Here is a 22,487-nt window from a genome sequence, read left to right as displayed (position 1 = left end):
TAGACTGGGTAGCTTATAAACAACAGAATTTATCTCTCTCAGTTCTGGAAGTTGTGAAGTCCAAGATTTATGGTGTCAGCAGATTTGATGTCTGGTGAGGGTATTTGTTTGTAGCTAGCGGTCTCTTCATTATTATCTCATATGACAGAAAGGGTAAGAGTTCTTCTGGGCCTTTTTGATAAGTGCACTAGTCTCATTCATGAGGAGAGATCTAATTACTTCTAAAGTGCCCCCCACCCCCATACCTCACATTGGCGTTAGGATTTCAAGAATTTGGGGGGAAATGCAGACATTCAAACCATTCAACAACATGTTTAACAAGTAGAAATAATAATTATCCTGAGTATTTCAAAACAGGACAGAATATTATAATTGGAAATAATATCATAAGGATCATTTAGCATAATCTCTTCTTTTACAGGTACAGTGTAGGGCTAGGGGTACTAACCCCACACACAATTGAAAATCTGCTTGTAACTTTTGACTTCTCAAAAGTTTAACTACTAATAGCCTACTATTGACTAGAAGCCTTACCAGTGACATAAATAATTAACACATACTTTGCATGTTATATGTATCATATACTGTACTCTTGTGAAAAAGTAAGCCAGAAAAAAGTGTTACTAAGAAAATCATAGGAAGAGAAAACATTTACTGTTTAGTATAGTGGAAGTGAATCATTATAAAAGTCTTCATCCTGGTTATCTTCACATTGAGTAGGCTGAGTAGGAAGAGAAGGAGTTAAGTCTTGGCAAAGGTAGAAGAAAATCCTATTCATATTCTCTCTCTCACAAACCCACTCTCTCTCTCTCTATCTCTCTCTGACTCTCACATATAGCACAGGAGACAGGGATTGTGATTAATTAAAATGCAAAGATAGTCTGCAAGGACCAGTTCCAGGTCACACAGCCTACTGCTGACAGAGCCATTGTTAGATCACAAGTCTCCCCTACTTCTGAGTTCCTTCCCCTAAACCCTGTCTTCAGCTGCATTGTTGTCTAGAGCCCAAAACACACTAATGTAAGTAAAGAAGGTTTGTTTGTTTTTTAATTACTTTAAGGTTTGTCTCCAATAGCTAGACATTTATTTTTGAAAACTTCCCTGAAAGTAACCTTTTCTTTCAGAAAACTATACTTCATATAGTGAATTAGAAATTCAACTGGTTAGTTGAATTTTTCTATATAATTATCTGGGATATTGGATGGATGCAGCCTGTTGATTTTGCAGTTGATACTTGCTTGTTTGGGTTATTATTGCACATATTATCAGAAATCCAATCCCATCTCCTGGAAAGGTGAGTCCAAATTCAGATATTATGTGTGAGTACAAGCTCTCTTGCTTCTTATCTTATGGGAAAGTTAAGTTGATATACGTAGATTTGTGGGGGGAAGGGAGACTTATAAGGAAAATATTGAAAGTACAATGGGAAGTAACCATTGGGTTTAATGAGATGGTGCTCTTGGCACATGAGGTTTTGTGTAAATATTAGTTCATAGTAGTCATCTACTTCTATGGCATCTTCCTTAAATTGCTATCTGTAGTATTGTCTCCAGTTTCTTAGCAGTGCTTCCTGCTACCACAGGGTCTACCAGTAACCTAACTTCAGCAGTTGACATGGGACTGCTATTTTATATTCTTTTCTGTTTTAATGAGTATGTAGTAAAGAAATCAATCTTGTTGAGTTAAGGTCATCTTTAAAAACCTTAAGTATTCTTTTCTGCCATATCTACAGCATGTGATGAACACTCCAGAGGCTTTATATTTGGTTTGATTTCTCTCTGTGGTTTTAAGCTGGTATGATTTCTTCCCTCTTTTCTCCCACCCCATCTCCATCTCAGTGTTAGCTTTTGTGACTAGTTTTTTATTCTCTATCTATTGGACTAATTAACTATTCTCTGGAAATGTCTTTTTCCATTACTGGAATGACTTGGTAATTTTAATGTGTAGATGAATATATAACTAATCTTGAACTGTTCTGTGTAGAACAGAAATCTGTTTACCTTCAGAGAGTTCACTGAGATGGGCTTTAGGAATCTGAACAGTCTGAATTTTGTGTTCATTTTTTATAATAACACAGCCAACTACTGCTCTTGTATACTGGCTGTGTCTTGTCTGTTTACATGTAGTTCATGTGCTAAGTAACCAGTGTGGGCAGGGATTGTTTCATTGATGCACTCAAGAAATAAATAGCCTGATGATTTCTCATATTGTTGACCTGTATTTTCCAAAGAATTAAGATATTTGACTATGCTGTTAGAAAAACCCATGATGTAATAAAAGATTAGATGACTCTTCTGAGAAAAGATCATAATCCCATTATGCTGATCTTTAGAATCAAAAAAGGGCAAACCTTTTAATCAAGTTGTCTATTAACAACAAATAGCTATATGATATATACTAACTCAGCCATTATTGGATTGTTTATTATAGTCACTTATGTGGGGCTTTTGGTTGTTGTTTCTTGAAGGTTTTGTTGTTATTTTGAGACTAAGGTATCACTCTGTTGCCCAGCCTAAAGTACAGTGGTTGCTCACTGCAGCCTCAAACTCCTGAGCTCAACCCATCCTCCTGCCTCAGCCTTCTGATTAGCTAGGACAACAGGAGTGAGCCACCCCACCTGGTGACTTCTGTGTTGTGATAAATAAACTTTATGTTATTGCAAGTAAAGAGAGAGAAATTGTCATAACTTAAAATGACAGAATGAAATCAGCAAGGTTTTTTGTTGTTGTTGTTATACTTGGGTGTCCCAAATACACCATTTAATCTTCATGCAGTTGTATATTTGAAAACCCATATTCAAAAGAGTGGAAAAATTATCTTTACCCTATTCCTACTTACTTTTCTATTTTTTTTCTTTGCATGTGAAACCAAATTCTTGGAATGTTTTCTGAGACCACCTTTTTTATTGCCTCTTAAATATATTTCATCTTTTGAATAGGTAATGTTTGTTTTGTCTAAAAATTACTTTCTATAGTAGGCATGTATATGTGTGTGTGTGTATAAATTTAAAGGTATGTATTATTTAGTGAAGTTGCCCTTTATCACCCAATACCCGGTTTTCAATATGCCCCATCACCAATACAGACATGTAGGCACCCACTCTTCCTAATGTCTTAGCATTCTTCTAGGCTTTTTATTTATTTATATTTTTTTAAGAGACAGGGTCTCATTCTGTCACGCAGGCTGTAGTGCAGTTATGTAATCATAGCTCACTGTAACCTTGAAATACTAGGCTTCAAGCAGTCTTCCTGCCTCAGCCTCCAAAGTGGCTAAGACTACAGGTGTGTGCCACTGTAGGGTGTCTCTTTTTTTTTTTTTTTATTGTTAAATCATAGCTGTGTACATTAATGTGATCATGGGGCACCATACACTGGTTTTATAGACCATTTGACACATTTTCATCACACTGGTTAACATAGCCTTCCTGGCATTTTCTTAGTTATTGTGTTAAGACAATTATATTCTACGTTTACTAAGTTTCACATGTATGTAGGATGTCTTTATGCATATAAAGTACAGTAGTTCTCCTTTACCCCAGGGAGAAAACATTCCAAGACCCCTAAGTACATGTCTGCAACTTCAAGCGATACCAAACCCTATATACCATGCATGAATTTCTTTTTCCTTCTTCACAATTTCACAGAAGACTAGTTCTCACTGTAGATCTTAGCAGTCTCAGCACATGATTACATGATTTTTTTTTCTTTCCTTAAGTCAAGAACTTTCACTTTTCTTCTTTAAAGGAAATATTACATTTTCTTTTGGCATATTATACTTTAGCATCACTGCTCTTGTGCTCTGGGTCTATTTTTCTTTTTAACTTTAAACAAATTGTTATTACACAAAGGTTATCACATAATTGGATATTTCTCTACTTAGTACATAATTATTCTTACTCTCCACAGAAAGGCTGCTTCTTAACTTTTCATCTGGTGATGGCAAGCACTAAAATTCTGATTTTAACAGAATAGTAGTAAAAATGCCTCAGTGATTTGGCATGGTTCTTGCACCCAGTATCAGGAATGTACAAATGTATTTTTATTGAAAAATACAAAATAAATTATCTGTAGGCATGAACAATGGAAATGATAGCAGTAAACCATTACATTTGTCAACTAAAACCAGTGACTGATAGTTACAGTGATTTTCTTAAACATCAGCCAGTCTTTTCTTCAACTTTTCTGAAGTTATCAGTGAGGAACACTGCCTTGAGCTTTCTGTCACAGTTCATTAATGGTAAAGCACTATTCTAGGAATCAGAACATGCCATCTCCCATACCACCTCCCATGCCACCCATTGCACCCATTCCAGGGTCCTTCTCTTCTTTAGGAAGTTCTGTGACTACAAACTCTGCAGTAGTTAACAGAGAAGCCACCCCAGCAGCATCCAATAAAGCAGTTCTTATAACCTTTGTTGGATCGATGATTCCTTTTTCTACCATATTCACAAAATCTCCAATCATAGCATCATAACAAACTTCTGGGGAATTTTGCATTGTTTTCTCTACTATCAAAGATCCTTCAACACCTGCATTCTTAACGATGGTCATTGCAGGAATTTTGAATGTTCTTTTAATAATTTCTATACCAATTTTTTGATCTTCATTAGCTGGAGTTAATGAGTAGCCCAAGGCAGGAATACACCAAAGCAGGGCACAACCCCCTCTAAGAACAATGCCTTCTTCAACAGCAGCTCTTGTGGTATTAAGGTCATCTGTACTTTTTATTTACTTGAACATCACTTGTTCCACCAACCTTCAGCACAGCTACTCCATCTGGAAGTTTTGCCAGACGTTCATTCAGTTTTTCCTTTTCGTATTCAGTAGGTGTAATCTCTAACTGTTCAACAATTTCTTGAATACATTTTTCAATTTGAGCCTTATCACCTTTTCCTTTCAAGAGCATGGTATCATCTTTGGTCACAACGATCTCTCCAATTTTTCCTAAGTCATGAGGCTGAATATCTTCAAGATTTAGAGTCAACCCTTCTTCTCTGAACACTGCACCACCAGTAGCCATAGCTATGTCTTTAAGCTGGTTCTTTATATTACCACCAAAACCTGGAGCTTTGACTGCTACAACTTGGAGACCAACTTTTACCCTATTCAGAACAAGTGTGCTTAGAGCTTCTCCATCAACATCTTCAGCAATTATGACCAAGGGTTACAGTGAGCATTGGCAATTTCAAGAGCAGGTACAATTGACTGGACACTACAAGTTTTCTTTTAACTTAATAGAACATAGGCATCCCGGAATTCACATTTCTGACCTTTTGATGTATTAATAAAGTAGTATGGAGAAAGATATCTAACTCATCATTCAGTGTTTTTCCGTCCTTTACTGTGATGGCACCTTTTCTTCCAACCTTTTTCATTTGCATCAGAAATGATGCTGCCAATTTCTTTGTCTCTGTTTGCAGAAATTGTAGCAACCTGAGAAATTTCCTCAGGGGTTGTCACTGGTTTAGACTGCTTCAGTTCAGCAATGACAGCATCAATAGCTAACATCACACACCTCCTGATTTCCACTGGATTAGCACCTTTACTAATCTTTTCTAAGCCTTCCTTGCCAATAGATCGTGCCAACACAGTAGCAGTGGTGGTGCCATCCCCAGCCTCTTCATTTGTGTTATTGGCAACATCTTGAACAAGTTTAGCTCCAATATTTTTATATTTATCCTTCAAATCAGTGGTTTTCAACCTTCCTAATGCTGCGACCCTTTAATACAGTTCCTCATGTTGTGGTGACCCCCAACCTAATTTATGGTCATTGCTGGAATTTTTGTTACGTTGGGACTTCCCTAACTCTGTTCAGTAATCTTTTGTTACTTTGGGATTTCCCCAACTCTGTTCATTAATCACAGTTCTTCCCTTTGGCCCCATCGTAACACCTATAGCATCAGCTAAAAGGTCTACACCTTGGAGCATTAAGGCTTAGGCATCTCGCCAAATTTTACATCTTTGGCATAGCCTGAGTGAGATGGGGAGCCAGTGCCCTGTACACTGGTCTTATCTGGCAAAGAACTATGGGTAATCGAAGCATTTCTGCTGGGCGGCAGCAGGGTGTGGCAGGCTGTCGGTGGCAAGTGAGGGCCTCTGGGTCTCTTATTAAGTAAAAGTGAAGTAAGTGTTGCCTAACATCAGCAAATAACACCACAATAGTTGATGTGATAATCAAGATGGCTTCTAAGTGACTAATAAGCATATATCGTATACAGGATATGATGGACAAAGGGATTATTCATTTCCTGGGTGAAGGGAACAGGGCAGCACCACATTTTATCACGTAACTCAGAATGGTGAACATTTTAAAACTTAGGAATTTTTTATATCTGGAATTTACCACTTAATATTTTCAGACTGGTTACACAGGTAACAAACCATGGAAAATGACACTGGATAAAGGGGGACTACTGCATAAAAGTAGATGCTTACCTGTTTTTATTCTACATAAAAGTGAAGCATATTGGGCAGCACCTGTGGCTCAGTCGGTAAGGCGCCGGCCCCATATACCGAGGGTGGTGGGTTCAAACCCGGCCCCGGCCAAACTGCAACCAAAAAAATAGCCGGGCGTTGTGGCGGGCGCCTGTAGTCCCAGCTACTCCGGAGGCTGAGGCAAGAGAATCGCTTAAGCCCAGGAGTTGGAGGTTCGCTGTGAGCTGTGTGAGGCCACGGCACTCTACCGAGGGCCATAAAGTGAGACTCTGTCTCTACAAAAAAAAAAAAAAGTAAAGCATATTATTCATACAGTTATTGCTTTAACTTTGTATCAGATCTTTATCAGTACCTAGGGAGCCTCTTTTTTTTTTTTTAGGCAGAGTCTCACTTTGTCACCCTGAGCAGAATGCTATGGCATCATCATAGCTCATAGGACTATTGGTATCTGCCACAAGATCCAGCTAGTGTGCGCGTGTGTGTGTGTATTTTTTTTTCTTTTTTAGTAGAGATAGGGTCTTGCATGTTAATACCTTGAATAAGACTTCTCAGGTTTTCTTGTGAAAAAACCTGTATAAAGAAAACTGTTTAAGAAATCTGTATAAGGGTGGCTTTTCTAGTCTACATATAAATCTTCCTTCTCATTCTTCTTTGTCCTTGTTGATTCAGGATACTTTCTCTTCTGGGTATCCCTGTTGATACCCTTTGGGCCTTACTACCAGGGCTTGCCTGGTGTATACAGAGGGTGCCCAAAACATATATATGCATTTTAAGAAAGAAAAAAGCTATATTAAAATTGTAATGCTCAAGTCATGTTGACATATTACAATTACAAGAGATGCTCAGCGCGACTTGTATTCATCTTTTGTTATTGATATTTAATGAGTATTACAATTTTACAATTACAGTTTATCTTTACTTAGATAGTGCATATAAATATTAATATAAACCTGTGGAAAGAAGCACAAGGATTAAAGAGAACCATTGAGGTTCTAAGCAGATAAATAGGAGAAAGAAAGACACTAGATTCTGTATTGCCCCTTCACTATATCTAGGGCTTCAACCCTCCAGCTAATAAACATTTTAATTATTTGTACATCTACATTCTACCTTTGACCTCAAACAAACTCTTACATTACTGTGGTCAGGTAGTCTATGTTTTAGCTACCTTGGTCTCCACGGTGCCTGACAGATCTTGGCCCAAATGAATATACCATTTTCTCTGGTTCGTTCTTTCTTTTGTGGACTTCCTTTACTTCTCCCAAAGCCTAACTCTGAGCGTTCTTGAAAGACTAATTGACTCTCATTGATTCTTTTATTGTCCTTATTGCTGCTGCCCATAAAGAACTCTCAGAATTTCAGTTGCTGCTTTTGCAGATGTTTTTCTACACTCCCATTTCATTTCATTTTCTCTTCTACACTCCCATTTTCATTTCATTTTTTCTTGGGTTCAAGGCTTTGTGCTAGGTACATTTATTATGTGTCGATCTTTGTAACAAGGTATTATGAAATCTCTTTTATAGATGAAAAACTTAGTTTCAGAGGGATCACATAACTATTTAGGGACCCATAGCTAGTAATTTTGGAGCCATAACAAGAAGTCACTGTACTTGACTATTCTTGGACCCTCACCCTCAAAACAGAAATAAAGTAAACATACAAAGATATGAATTCTAGTCTTGGTTCTGCTATAATTGACTCTGAGGTTGGGCTATTTGCTGTACCTATATTTCATCATCTAGAAAATAAGAAGTTAGTTAGGATTTGGAATATAAATGTAAGATTGCATATAGGACAGGACTTGTCAGTCAGTTCATCTTTACTTCTGAGAACCAGGACTGTTGCTTCTCTACTTAGATGTATAAATAGTGATCCTACCATGTGCTACTTTTATTTGGTTGGGACTTGGGTGCCAAATCAGTGAACTTAAATAGGAGATAGATTCCCCCACCTCCTTTTTATGTAGGGTTTTTTGGTCTCACTAAATATGTTTGTATTTTGTTATAGTTAATTTTTGTTGACTTAGTGATTTTTAAACAACTGTACAAAGTTGATTTGTTTTAAAAAAATTTTGTTTTTACAAGTTTAGCGTAACCCAGGAAGATGTATGGATTGATTCCTTTATCTTAAACAATTTTTTTTGTAAGTCTATAACCATTGTATACATTTTATACAATAACTATAGCACTACTGTGTTTTTAACCATGGCTGAAGAACTATTTTGATATTATTATTATTTTGTGACATACATTTATTAGTAAAGGTTGTAAGGAAGACTTTGGAATAGTTCACAATAGTCTCTGAATAAATTCTTATATTTATTTATTTAAATATTTGAGCTTGTTAACATTCTAAAGTGGGGTTGGATTTTTACCTTGGATGTGCTCTGTATAAAGGTGGCTTTTCTAGTCTAAATATAAAATGTTTATTTTTAACAAAAATAAAGCTGATACTTTATTAGATAATTATGTCATTTAAAAGGATAATTTTGTAACTTAATGATAATTTATTAGCAGAAAATATAGAGTACTTTTTAAATTGTCATTTTATCCAATTGGATTATATATAACTATAAGGAGAGTTATTAAACATATTTTATGTAAAATATTTCAATTTATTCTTTTCTTCTTGTTGCAGGAGCTAGAGTTAATGCCAAAGACAGCAAATGGTTGACACCTTTACACAGAGCAGTTGCATCTTGTAGTGAGGTATGAAATTTCTTTTAGTAAATATATCCATAAAAATATGAAATAAGTAGGCCTGCCTATGAGTCCATATTCCAATTCTGTGTTTTCATAATGAAAAACACTACTGAAATACTTACACTGGTCATTTTACTTCAGAGTTTGTACAAACTAAGTTAATTATTCCATTTTATCTTTTGCTACAGACAACCTACTTCTTTCCCTCTACAAGGGAATTGTTTTTCTATCTTAATTCTCAAATCAAAGCTTTTCTCTAGTGCTTCGCAATAACTTGTGGCAAAGATTCTGCTGTGGTTGTCATCAAGAAATAATCTCATCAGTGTATAAGAGTAGTTGAAATATTGTATTTAAACACTGAAATTAGGACATTACTTGATCGTACATTTTACCTGTTCTAAATCTAGAACTTTAAAATATGTGAGATGTCTTATAGGAAAGAATACTTCCTTCTTGTTTACATCCCCTGTATATTGTTTGCTAATCAAGAAAATGAACATTTTTAGAGAATGTCCATTATTACAAAATATTTTTATATTTTTCGTATCTTTTAGGTCTAATGACATCTTTATAGGGTAGATATTTTGAGGAAACCATGTGATAATTTGCCAAAAACTACTCACCTGTTGCATAGAGATGGAACAAAAACCTAGACCTTTTTTTTTCTTTCTGTCCTTACACTGCCTTTATAAAATACAATGGCTGATTTTCTAAAATGCTTTGTCCAAAGCACTTTTTTTTTAACCTACTGTATGATAGTTTGTACTTGTTAGAAATTTTTAAAAATTAAAATGTAAAAATAGGTGATTGGGTGGTAAGTTAATGTCAGTCCATCGTTTGAGTATTAAATTGTGAGAAACAAGAAAGCAATTCTCAAGTGTAGCTACTGCTGCTTCTCCACCTCAGGGGACTGGGTGATTCTGGAGAAGGCACAGGAGCTCTAACTAGTGCCTCAGGAGAACTAGGGAAGCTCCTGCCTCTTTATTATTCTCTGTATTCCTCATTGTGACCTATGTCTTGAACCTAGAACAAGAGCTACTCCAACTGAGGGGACACAGACGATGGTGTGACAGAGCAGTTCATTAGCTATAGCCTCCTAATTAAGAGGAGGATGGCTACACTTGCATACCCTACCACTGGGTCCTTAATATACCAGAGCTGGTAAATTACAGCTGATATGGAGACACTAGCTTCAGTTATCACCTGTAACTTTTTAGCTGTGTAATGCTGGACAAATCTGAGAATTACCATGAAAACTAAGATTTGCCAAAATACTACGAATTCTGACATTCCATGGTAGTGATATTAATTTTGTAGTTAGCCCTTCATAAAGATGTATCTTTAAATAAAAGCATGTAGGGCGGCGCCTGTGGCTCAGTGGGTAGGACGCCGGCCCCATATGCCCAGGGTGGCGGGTTCAAACCCAGCCCCGGCCAAACTGCAACAACAACAACAAAAAAAAAATAGCCAGGCATTGTGGTGGGCACCTACAGTCCCAGCTACTCAGGAGGCTGAGGCAAGAGATTCACCTAAGCCCAGGAGTTGGAGGTTGCTGTGAGCTGTGTGACGCCATGGCACTCTACCGAGGGCGATAAAGTGAGACTCTGTCTCTACAAAAAAAAAAATAAAATAAAAAATAAAAGCATGTAGCTGGGTACAGTGGCTCACACCTAAAATCACAGCAGTTTGGGGAGGCAGGAGGATGACCTAAGGCTAGGAATTCAAAAACAGTCTGAGCCAAACATAGTGAGGACCCCCTCCCCTCAAAAAAATCAGAAAAATCATTCATATGTGATGGTGTGTGCTTGTAGTCCCAGCTCCGCAGGAGCATAGCTTGAGCCCAACAGTTACAGGCTTCAGGGAGCTACAACCACACCACTGCACTCCAGCCTAGGTGGCAAAACAACATCTTGTCTCTAAAAATACATATATAAAATGATTTTTTTTCCTTCTAGGTAGATGTGTTGTAATAGGATTGCAGGATCAAATGGGAGGTCTAATTTGAGTTCTTTGAGGATTCACCATACTTCCTTCCCAAAAGGCTATATTAGTTTGCAGTCCCACTAGCAGTGTAAAAGTGTTCCCTTCTCTCCACTTCCATGCCAGCGTCTGCAGCTTTGAGACTTTGCGATGTGGGCCTTTCTCACTGGGTATAGGTGATATCTCAAGATGGTTTTGATTTGCATTTCTCTGACAATCAGGCATTTTTTCAGATGTTTGTTAGCCATTTGTCTTCATCATAGAACTTTTTGTTCATATCTCTTGCCTAGTGGTAGATGGGACTGTTTACTCTTTTTTTTGTTGATTAATTTGAGTTCTCTGTAGAATCTAGTTATCAACCCTTTGTCAGATTCATATGCAGCAAATATCTTTTCCCATTCTGAACATTGTCCTTTTGTTTTACTTTTTGTGTCCTTTGCTGTACAGAAGCTTTTCAGCTTAAGTCCCATTTGTTAATTTTTATCATTGTTGCAATAGCCACTGCAGTCTTTGTCATGTAATCTCTCCCCAATTCAATATTGTCAAAAGTTTTCCTCACACAAAAGATTTTTATCATTTTGTGTTGTAGATTTAAGGTTTTTATCCATCTTGAGCCAATTTTTTTGTAAGTGGTGAAAGGTTTGGGTTTAGTTTCAGTCTTTTATGTGTAGTTATCCCATTCTTCCAGCACCATTTGTTGAATAGGGATTCTTTTCCCCACTGTATGCTTTTGTTAGATCTATCAAAGATCAGATGGCAAGTAGAGACTGCTTTCAACTCTTGGTTTTCTATTCTATTCCATGTGTCTGTTTCTATTTTTGTGCCAATACCCTGCTGGTTTGATCACTGTGGACTTGTAATACAGCTTGATGTCTGGTAGGGTGATACCTCCGGCTTTGTTTTTATTATTAAGAATAGCCTTAGCTATATGAGTTTTTTTCTGATTCCATACAAAACAAAGTACTATTTTTTTCCAGTTCTTCAAAATATAATGTTGGTACTTTAATGGAAATTGCATTAGGACATTTTCACTACACTGTTTATTGCAGCACAATTTACAATTGCCAAAATGTGGAAACATCCTAAATGCCCACCAACCCAGGAATGGATTAACAAGCTGTGGTACATGTATACCATGGAATACTATGCAGCCATTAGAAAGCCTGGAGACTTTACATCTTTTGTATTAACCTGGATGGAGGTAGAACACATTCTTAGTAAAGCATCACAAGAATGTAGAGGCAAGAATCTAATGTACTCAATTCTAATATGAAGGTAGTAGATGATTTAATACAAGGTGGGGGATAGGGGAAGGAGGGAGTGGGTAGAGGGGAGGTAAGAGAGGGATGGATGTTCACATTGTCTTGGGACACAAGTATAAGAAGGACTTTACCTACCTAACGCAATCAGTGTAACCTAATTCTTTGTACCCTCAATGAATCCCAGACAATAATTAATTAATGTAAAAAATACATACTTACATGCATGCAGTTAAAGAAGACAAATATTACTATTTTTGGAACCTATTAATGTTACTCATACCTACCAATTTTTCAATATGACTCTTGGAAATATGGCTCTTAAAATAAAATTTTACCAGATTAAGTCATTCGAATGCATATTTTTTATGTTTGTAGAGGCTGGAAAACAGATAAAAAGTTCTTAAAAATTGTTGGAGGAAGATGTCAAGTTCCATCAGATACAGGACTCTTGATTTTTAAAAACTCTGTATTTACCAGCCTGAGAAAAAGTGTAGATCCTCATCTCCACAAAAAGTAGAAAAACTAGCTGGACATGGTGGCTCACACCAGTAGGCCCAACTACTTGGGAGGCTGAGGCAAGAGGATTGCTCAAGCCCAGGAGTTGAGAGGTTGCTATGAGCTTTGGTGCCATGGCACTTTACCGAGGGCAATAGAGTGAGACTCTGTCTCCAAAAAAAAAAAAAAAGGTATGTACTCAGCCTGAATCCAAAAGCAAGCTTCAGATTAGAAAGCAGTGGTCCTAGTAAGTTTAAGTCTGGTTTTCAACATAAATTTCTAGCCTATGTAGTGTTGATACTCTTTCGCAGTATTATAGAACAGCTATAAAACGTGGCTGTTTCATGAAAATATAACTTGTATAAACGGAGTATCACTTTTCTTTTAGAAAGAAAAATCTCATAATTAGCGAAACTGCCAGAAAAAAGGATTATGAGTTTTACTAGTGTTCTTTGTTTTCATTACATCCTGGCAGCAAACAGTAAACAGCTGAGGCCACATTAACGTATATAAAGAGATTGTCTTTCAAAGGCAAAGTTTTAGGTAGCTTTTGGTTTATATTTTTGAGATTATTGAAAAAATAAACCCTATACAAGATGATTGGAGAGAATATGTTCTCAGTTCTCCCAATAATGTATTATTTAACACAGTGGTAGATGTGAAGGAGGGAAGTTGATTTATTACATGCAGTAATGCCTTATGGTTCAATTCTCTCACTAAACCTGGGTTGAGAAAGACTGCTTCAGGTTAAATATCCCAGATTTCCCACTCTTCTTCAGTGGCATGGTTTCCATACACCACCTCCTACTAGCCAGCTGTCCCAGTCTGTCTCCACCACTCTGATTGGTGGCTTATTGTTCTTTAAGAGTAGCATACAGAATTATATGCAAACTTTGTATTTCTTTGCAAATATATTAACCCTTTTTTCCTCTGTGCCTTGAGAGAGAACTGGAGCTGTGGAATTTCTTTTAGATTGACCTTAAGATACTAATATTCTTTGAGTACAGTTGTTCAATCTTTTGTCATCGCTCCATATTTTATAATCTCTTTTAAATTGATGTCATGACATGTATACTTCAGCTTTTCTTTTTAAATCAAGGCACACCAACAACATTTTTTACATACATCCTCTAATAACTGAGATATTGGAATTGAGGTAACTATGGTAACATTTACTATTAGTGAAACCATCTGTGCTGTTGGTCATCCCCATGTTTTCTGTATCCTTATACTATGCTGATAATATGATCTAGAATTATATTAATACTAGGACATGACATCAGGTTCTTTGGTTTGTAGTACTAGAAATTCACTTATTCTTTTTAAAGATCTCCCGTCTTTAGTGATTTTCTTTGGTTTTCTTTGAATTTTCAAAGTTCACTGCTGTTGTGATCTGACTATATTACTCTTAAGTAGGAAATAGGACCCATGGTTCAAACTTCGATCTGTCTTAATATTCTAGAGCCTTAGTTGGTATTTTACTGCCTTTAGGTGCCATCTTCTCTACCCTCACTTGTCATGAACTGGATTTATTCTTGCTTTTTAGTGAAACAAAAATATTTTCTTGTTCTTCTTGATGGAACATAAATATTTCCCAAACTGTTCAGATACTTTGATGTTTGTATTATGAATTTCAGAGTGGGAATGAATAGGACAAAGCTGGTGTCCTATTGCTGAGTAGTATCATTGTACAGATGTATCTTTATTTATCCATTTTCCTATTGATGGACGTTTACATTTGTGGCTTTTGGCTGTTAGGAATAAAACTGCTATGAGCATTTCATGGATGAATTTCTTAATTTGAGTAACTGACCAAAGTTTAATTGTTGGGTCATAAGCCCTCATACATCTTTGATTGGCTGGCTGACTTCATTAGCAGGCTCATAGATTACTGGACATCTCTCCAGTCTTCTGCTAAACGTATTAAATTCTCGTGCTGTTTACCAGATTTCAAACACGTTTGATTACTTTTCAGTTTAAAGGCTTCAAAAGCTATGGATGGGCTCTGCACCTGTAGGCCAACCAGCTAAGGCGCCAGCCACATGTATCAGAGCTGACAGGTTCGAAACCATCCTAGGCCTACCAAACAACAATGACAACTACAACCCAAAAAAAAAAAAAGCTGGGTGTTGTGGCAGGCGCCTGTAGTCCCAGCTACATGGGAGGCTGAGGCAAGAGAATCGCTTAAGCCCAGGGGTTGGAGGTTGCTGTGAGCTGTGATGCCACGGCACTCTACCCAGGGCAACAGCTTGAGGCTGTCTCAAAAAAAAAAAAAAAAAGAAAGAAAAAAAGCTATGGATGATTCATGGGTAACAGTATTTTGTTTAACCTAAAAAGTATATTCTGAATATTTATAACTTTTTACTTTCGGACACTTTTCATGTACATTAAGTTTATTGTGCCTTATACCATACTGGAGGAGAGTAATGAGCAGTTAGTATTTCCCCACACCCAGTTTTACCGATGAAAATGTTGAGGGTATGTTTTATAAGACTTGAATAGTATCCTTATAAATAATAGAATTGAGATGGGAACCAGATTCTGTTCTGGTTCTGGTCTTTTTCACTTTCATATGTAGGTTGTTTTGTGTCTACAAAAAAACAGGATTATGACTTTTAGGATAAAGTTAATGCTAAATTTAGTTCTGAGTATATTAAATTGAAGGCATACTGAATTCCTTGGAATCCTTCCTTACATGAGTCCAATATATAGAAGTGGTGGTATGACGTTTTCTATGTGCTTTTGGGAGGTAAATCCCTTTGAACAGTAAAACTCTTAAATTGCTTTAATTTTCCAACAAGGCAGGATTATAATAAATACTTCGTGCGTGTTTTTTTTGTTGTTGTTGCTGTTGTTTTTTTTGAGACAGAGTCTCACTTTGTTGCCCTGGGTAGAGTGCCGTGGCATCACAGCTTGCAGCAACCTCAAACTCTTGGGCATAAGTGATTCTTTCGCCTCAGCCTCCCAAGTAGCTTGGACTACAGGCGCCTGCCACAACGCCTGGCTATTGTTGTTGTTGTTGTTGCAGTTGTCATTGTTGCCTTAGCTGGCCCAGGCTGGGTTCAAATCTACCAGCCTCGGCGTATGTGGCTAGCACCCTACCCACTGAGCTACGGAGCACCGCCCATGTGTCCTTTTTTTTTAAATGAACTAGATCCTAATGATTTTTCATTTTGTAAAAATATAGCATGTATAATACTTAGGGAAATAGTGTGCTTTTAATTTTGAACCCTTAAACTGTTAAAGTATAAATTAATTGTATTTTGGTAAGCATACAAGGAAAGAAATGATATTTTTGAAGAATGTTTCTCTAGGAATTGTTATGCCTTTAATGGGAGAGTAGGAAAAGGGAATACATTAGTGAGAGTAGGGAAAGGGAATATTTTATCTTGATGCATCTTATATGGCTCTGAGTACCGACCGCTTTTATATGCAATTTTGTTTTCTTAGGTAAATTCATGCTTGTTTATAATAGGTTCTACCAGAACTTTATTTCCTATACAGATAGATATAGATGTAGTGTATGTGTGTATATACAACATGTGTGTGTATATATTATACATAGTATATAAATAATCTTTAAATCACTTATTTGTCTTGTATAACTTTTATTTTCATATGTTTTAGGAAGCAGTTCAGGTACTTTTGAAGCATTCTGCAGATGTTAATGCTCGAGACAAAAACTGGCAAACCCCTTTACACATAGCTGCTGCTAATAAAGCTGTAAAGTGTGCTGAGGCTTTGGTACCTCTTCTGAGTAATGTAAATGTATCGGATCGAGCAGGGAGAACTGCATTACATCATGCAGCTTTCAGTGGACACGGTGAGGTAGGTGGTATTTAATTGGTGATTTTTTTTTTCCCCCTTCCATCCATCTACCCCCTAGTTACAGTGACCTTCCCTTTTTTAGCCATTCATCAGTTCATGGCAAAAGCAAACAAATATTTATCTTGATAATTTTTGTCTAATTGTGCCTTTAGCAAACTCTGATGTGTTTTTCGTGATTTACCTTTCTCAAATTTGGAAATTTACTTAATAGATACTCATTAATCAGTTTATTGTAAAAGCAAACAGAAATATCTGTCTTGCTAATTTTTGTTTGCCTTTAGCAAACACCTCAGATGCGTTTTTTTGTGATTTAACTTTCTCAAATTTGGAAATTTACTTAGTAGGTACCTGCCCATGCACTTGAAATTCATAGTCAATCTAGGTTGACAAAGGAGAATGCTGCCAAGTCTAACACAACCTAGAAAGGATGTTCTGTTGTTGTAGAAAACAATTATGTCGGACAATGAGCAATTTCACAAAGCAGAACTTTTTTTTTTTTTTTTGAGACAGTGTCTCACTTTGTTGCCCTTGGTAGGGTGCGGTGGCATCATAGCTCATCAGCAACTTCAAACTCTGGGGCTCAAGTGATTCTCTTGCCTCAGGCTCTCAAGTAGCTGGGACTACAGGCGCCTACCACAACGCCTAGCTATTTGTTAAAGACGGGGTCTCCCTTTTGCTCAGGCTGGTCTCGAATTCATGAGGTCAGGCAATCTATCAGCCTCGGCCTCCCAGAGTGCTGGGATTACAGGTGTGAGCCACTGCATCCAGCCTTAAGGCAGAACTTTTGAGGCCACTTTGTCTAGTCCTCCATTTTTATTGCAGACACAGAAATTCAAAGAGGTAAAGTGACATTCCCAAGATTGTGTGGCTGGGAGCTAGTGTTTTTTTCACAATGTAGTAGTCCCCTCTTATCCACAGGGATACAATCCAAGACCTGCAGTGGATGCCTGAAATATCAGATAGTACCAAACCCTATATATATCATTTTTTCTTATGCCTACCTATGATAAGGTTTAGTTTATAAATTAGGCATAGTGAGACATTGACAACAACAATAATAAAATGGAATGGTTTATGACAATATACTATAATATAAAGTTATAGGAATGTGCTATGTCTGTCTTTTTCTCAAAATATCTTATAACTATGCTATAATCACCTATTTTCAGAACATTGTTGTCTGTGGGTAATTGAAATCACAGATAGCTAAACTGCAGATAAGAAGGGGGACTATTCTACTTTTTTGCCTTTATGCAAAAGGCAAAGAAAGGCAAGCTTTTGCAACAAGAATCCTTGTCTCCACTGCAGTTAAGGTCCCATATATCCCTATTTGAAATCTGTAATGCCTTTATTAGTGGAGATACATTGTAAATATGGTTAGGCAGTATTATTCTTGGTACACTATGCAGTGACCTTCAGTGTAATCATATTTTAGATACTGGGTTTGTGCTTGAATTAAGTTTAAGACATTTCAGGATAAGAATGCACTTTGCATTTTGATAACATTTTGGGCTATGAGTAGGAATAAAACTCTTATTAAATATTCCAGCTGTAGGCTTTGCAGATTTGAGCTTGGTTGATAAAATACCAGGATACAAAGTGGCATCTTACAAAGATACCAGTGCCTAACTTCAGTAATACCATAGGTAATACCTTTTTTTCACATTTGAAAAAAAGCCTTCAATATTTAGTCTAGCTTCTTCCTTTTTACAGATGCAAAAAATGGGTAGTTGTCACAAGTGGTATTAATAAATAGTTCTATTTCAGGATTTTGGTGAAACTATATTTACTTTTATTCCAGATGGTCAAACTGCTTTTGTCTAGAGGTGCCAATATTAATGCTTTTGACAAGAAAGATAGACGTGCTATCCATTGGGCAGCATATATGGGTATGTACTTTTTTTTTTTTTAAGAGACGGTATGTACTTTTCAAATTTACTTTTTTACATATATTTAGGAAAATTTGTTTTAGTTCTTGCTGTTTACATAACATTTGTCTTTCGGAGTAGTGTAAAGTTACATAGTACCTGAGTTTACTTCCCAGGGGGAACCAGTTTGATAAATGGAGGAAGTTTGGAGTGTACTATGTCCAGTTCATCAAGGTTATTAAGAATAAAATGTCTGATTTCTTAATACTGAGTTTGATAGTTGATATCGCTGACATTTCACTTTGATGCTCCTTATTTTATTGTGAAAGTACAGCCTTAGTCTTTGAATTGCACACTTGGCTTGTGATTATCTTTCAAGCATTTTTTAGAGCAATTTTTGAAACCATGGATAAGACAAAAATTTGTGTGATTTTTCTAATATGAGTTCCATTGTAGAACCGCAGCACAGACTTCTAGAAATATCAACAAAGTGTTTAGAAAGAATATAACTAATGAACACATAGTATGTCAGAGATTTGAGAAGTTCCATTGTGGAGATTTTAATCTTGACAATGATCCATGTGGGAGACCAAATGGATAATAATGAGCTGAAAGCAGTAGTGGAAATGAATCCATCTCAACCTACAAATGAATTAGTGGCAAGTTTGACATTACTGTTCCAACAATGTTGGACCATTTGAAACAAATCGGCAAGGTAAAGAAGCTGGATACATGGGTTCCACGTGAATTAAATGTCAAAAGAGACATCTTGAACCTTGCCTTTCTTTGCTGTCACAGCATAAAGGCAAACCATTTCTATGCTGTATTGTTACATGTGATGAAAATGAATTCTTTTTGACAATGCAAGCATTTGGCACATTGGATAAAGATGAAGTTCCATAACACAGTCCAAAACGAATATTCCTCAAAAAAAGGTAATAGTGTTTGTTTGGTGATCTAGTGCTGGTGTTATTCACTTCAGCTTCATGAAACCTCATCAGTGGATTACAGTGGATGTCTGCCATAAGCACTTGGAGAATATGATGAGGATGCTAGCAATTAAGCAGCCGATAATTGGTCAGTTATCTGATAATTAGCCAACAATTGATAGCTGGTCAGTAGAGACAGACTAGTTTCTTACAAGGCAGTGCTTGACCACAGGTTGTACAGACAGTGCTGCGCAAACTACAGAAGGTGGACTTGGAAACTCTGTCATTCACAATATTCACCAGACTTTACACCAATTGATTACCACTTATTTCAGGCTTTGGGCCACTTACTGCAAAGAAAAATATTTCTCCACTGTAGAAGGTAGGAAATGCCTTTCATGATTTCATCTCCACTTGTTCTTCAGGCTTCTTCACTGCTGGCATAAATAAGCTACCATTAAGATGAGAAAACTGTCAATAATTTAGGTACATAATTTGATTAATTATATTGCTTTTTGCTTGAGATACAATAAACTGCACTTTTGATTCAAAATCGCATTTCATAATCTAATAAAAGCTGTTTGAAACTGTTTACCAATAGAGGGAGAGACATTGCACACATAAGCCTAGGATACATAATTTAGGATTGTTATTTACAAAAAGCCCATTCTCATACCCACCTTGTTTCTATGGAAATATTAAGGTAGAAGTTATAAAAATACATTAAGAAGCCTAATAGTAATTTTTTTTTTTTTTTTTCTTTTTTTTTTTTTTATTGTTGGGGATTCATTGAGGGTACAATAAGCCAGTTACACTGATTGCAATTGTTAGGTAAAGTCCCTCTTGCAATCATGTCTTGCCCCCATAAAGTGTGACATACACTAAGGCCCCACCCCCCTCCCTCCATCCCTCTTTCTGCTTCCCCCCCCCATAACCTTAATTGTCATTAATTGTCCTCATATCAAGATTGAGTACATAGGATTCATGCTTCTCCATTCTTGTGATGCTTTACTAAGAATAATGTCTTCCACTTCCATCCAGGTTAATACGAAGGATGTAAAGTCTCCATTTTTTTTGATGGCTGAATAGTATTCCATGGTATACATATACCACAGCTTGTTAATCCATTCCTGGGTTGGTGGGCATTTAGGCTGTTTCCACATTTTGGCGATTGTAAATTGAGCTGCAATAAACAGTCTAGTACAAGTGTCCTTATGATAAAAGGATTTTTTTCCTTCTGGGTAGATGCCCAGTAATGGGATTGCAGGATCGAATGGGAGGTCTAGGTTGAGTGCTTTGAGGTTTCTCCATACTTCCTTCCAGAAAGGTTGTACTAGTTTGCAGTCCCACCAGCAGTGTAAAAGTGTTCCCTTCTCTCCACATCCACGCCAGCATCTGCAGTTTTGAGATTTTGTGATGTGGGCCATTCTCTCTGGGGTTAGATGGTATCTCAGGGATGTTTTGATTTGCATTTCTCTAATATATAGAGATGATGAACATTTTTTCATGTGTTTGTTAGCCATTCGTCTGTCGTCTTTAGAGAAAGTTCTATTCATGTCTCTTGCCCATTGATATAAGGGATTGTTGGCTTTTTTCATGTGGATTAATTTGAGTTCTCTATAGATCCTGGTTATCAAGCTTTTGTCTGATTGAAAATATGCAAATATCCTTTCCCATTGTGTGGGTTGTCTCTTTGCTTTGGTTATCGTCACCTTAGCTGTACAGAAGCTTTTCAGTTTAATGAAGTCCCATTTGTTTATTTTTGTTGTTGTTGCAATTGCCACGGCAGTCTTCTTCATGAAGTCTTCCCCCAGGCCAATATCTTCCAGTGTTTTTCCTATGCTTTCTTTGAGGATTTTTATTGTTTCGTGCCTTAAATTTAAGTCCTTTATCCATCTTGAATCAATTTTTGTGAGTGGGGAAAGGTGTGGGTCCAGTTTCAGTCTTTTACACGCAGACATCCAGTTCTCCCAACACCATTTATTGAATAGGGAGTCTTTCCCCCAAGGTAAGTTCTTGTTTGGTTTATCGAAGATTAGGTGGTTGTAAGATGTTAGTTTCATTTCTTGGTGTTCAATTCGATTCCAAGTGTCTATGTCTCTGTTTTTGTGCCAGTACCATGCTGTCTTGAGCACTATGGCTTTGTAGTACAGACTAAAATCTGGTATGCTGATGCCCCCAGCTTTATTTTTGTTACTAAGAACTGCCTTAGCTATACGGGGTTTTTTCCGGTTCCATACAAAACGCAGAATCATTTTTTCCAAATCTTGAAAGTACGATGTAGGTACTTTGATAGGAATGGCATTGAATAGGTAGATTGCTTTGGGAAGTATAGACATTTTAACAATGTTGATTCTTCCAAGCCATGAGCATGGTATGTTCTTCCATTTGTTAATATCCTCTGCTATTTCCTTTCTGAGGAGTTCATAGTTTTCTTTATAGAGGTCCTTCACCTCCTTCGTTAGGTATATTCCTAGGTATTTCATTTTCTTTGAAACTATGGTGAAGGGAGTTGTGTCCTTAATTAGCTTCTCCTCTTGACTGTTATTGGTGTATACAAAGGCTACTGACTTGTGGACATTGATTTTATATCCTGAAACATTACTGTATTTTTTGATGACTTCTAGGAGTCTTGTGGTTGAGTCTTTGGGGTTCTCTAAGTATAAGATCATGTCGTCAGCAAAGAGGGAGAGTTTGACCTCCTCTGCTCCCATTTGGATTCCCTTTATTTCCTTGTCTTGCCTAATTGTATTGGCTAGAACTTCCAGCACTATGTTGAATAGTAAAGGTGACAGAGGACAACCTTGTCTGGTTCCAGTTCTAAGAGGAAAAGCTTTCAGTTTTACTCCATTCAGTAAAATATTGGCTGTGGGTTTGTCATAGATAGCTTCAATCAGTTTTAGCAATGTGCCACCTATGCCTATACTCTTCAGTGTTCTAATTAGAAAAGGATGCTGGATTTTATCAAATGCTTTTTCTGCATCTATTG

The 22,487-nt window shown here is 36.8% G+C and overlaps 1 protein-coding gene and 1 pseudogene across 8 annotated transcripts in view; one reads left to right on the top strand and one right to left on the bottom strand.

Moving 5' to 3' along the window:
* Nucleotides 1-22,487, top strand: part of ANKRD28 (ankyrin repeat domain 28) — a 207,647-nt gene that overhangs the window by 107,395 nt on the left and 77,765 nt on the right. For 5 of the 8 annotated variants that reach the window (XR_008381942.1, XM_053600596.1, XM_053600597.1 and 2 more), the window contains 3 exons: nucleotides 9,072-9,142; nucleotides 16,501-16,701; nucleotides 18,503-18,590. Coding sequence is in view for 7 of the 8 variants with exons in the window: in XM_053600596.1 (XP_053456571.1) it covers nucleotides 9,072-9,142; nucleotides 16,501-16,701; nucleotides 18,503-18,590 (360 nt within the window). In the remaining variant the exon portion in view is untranslated. The remainder of the gene's footprint in view (nucleotides 1-9,071; nucleotides 9,143-16,500; nucleotides 16,702-18,502; nucleotides 18,591-22,487) is intronic. The other 3 variants (XM_053600599.1, XM_053600600.1, XM_053600601.1) reach the window with 1 other exon arrangement.
* LOC128592600 (60 kDa heat shock protein, mitochondrial-like) lies at nucleotides 4,257-6,042 on the bottom strand (annotated as a pseudogene).

This window comes from Nycticebus coucang, chromosome 8 (assembly GCF_027406575.1).
Source record: "Nycticebus coucang isolate mNycCou1 chromosome 8, mNycCou1.pri, whole genome shotgun sequence".
NCBI classification, from domain to species: domain Eukaryota; kingdom Metazoa; phylum Chordata; class Mammalia; order Primates; family Lorisidae; genus Nycticebus; species Nycticebus coucang.
This window is presented reverse-complemented; position numbering and strand designations above follow the sequence as displayed.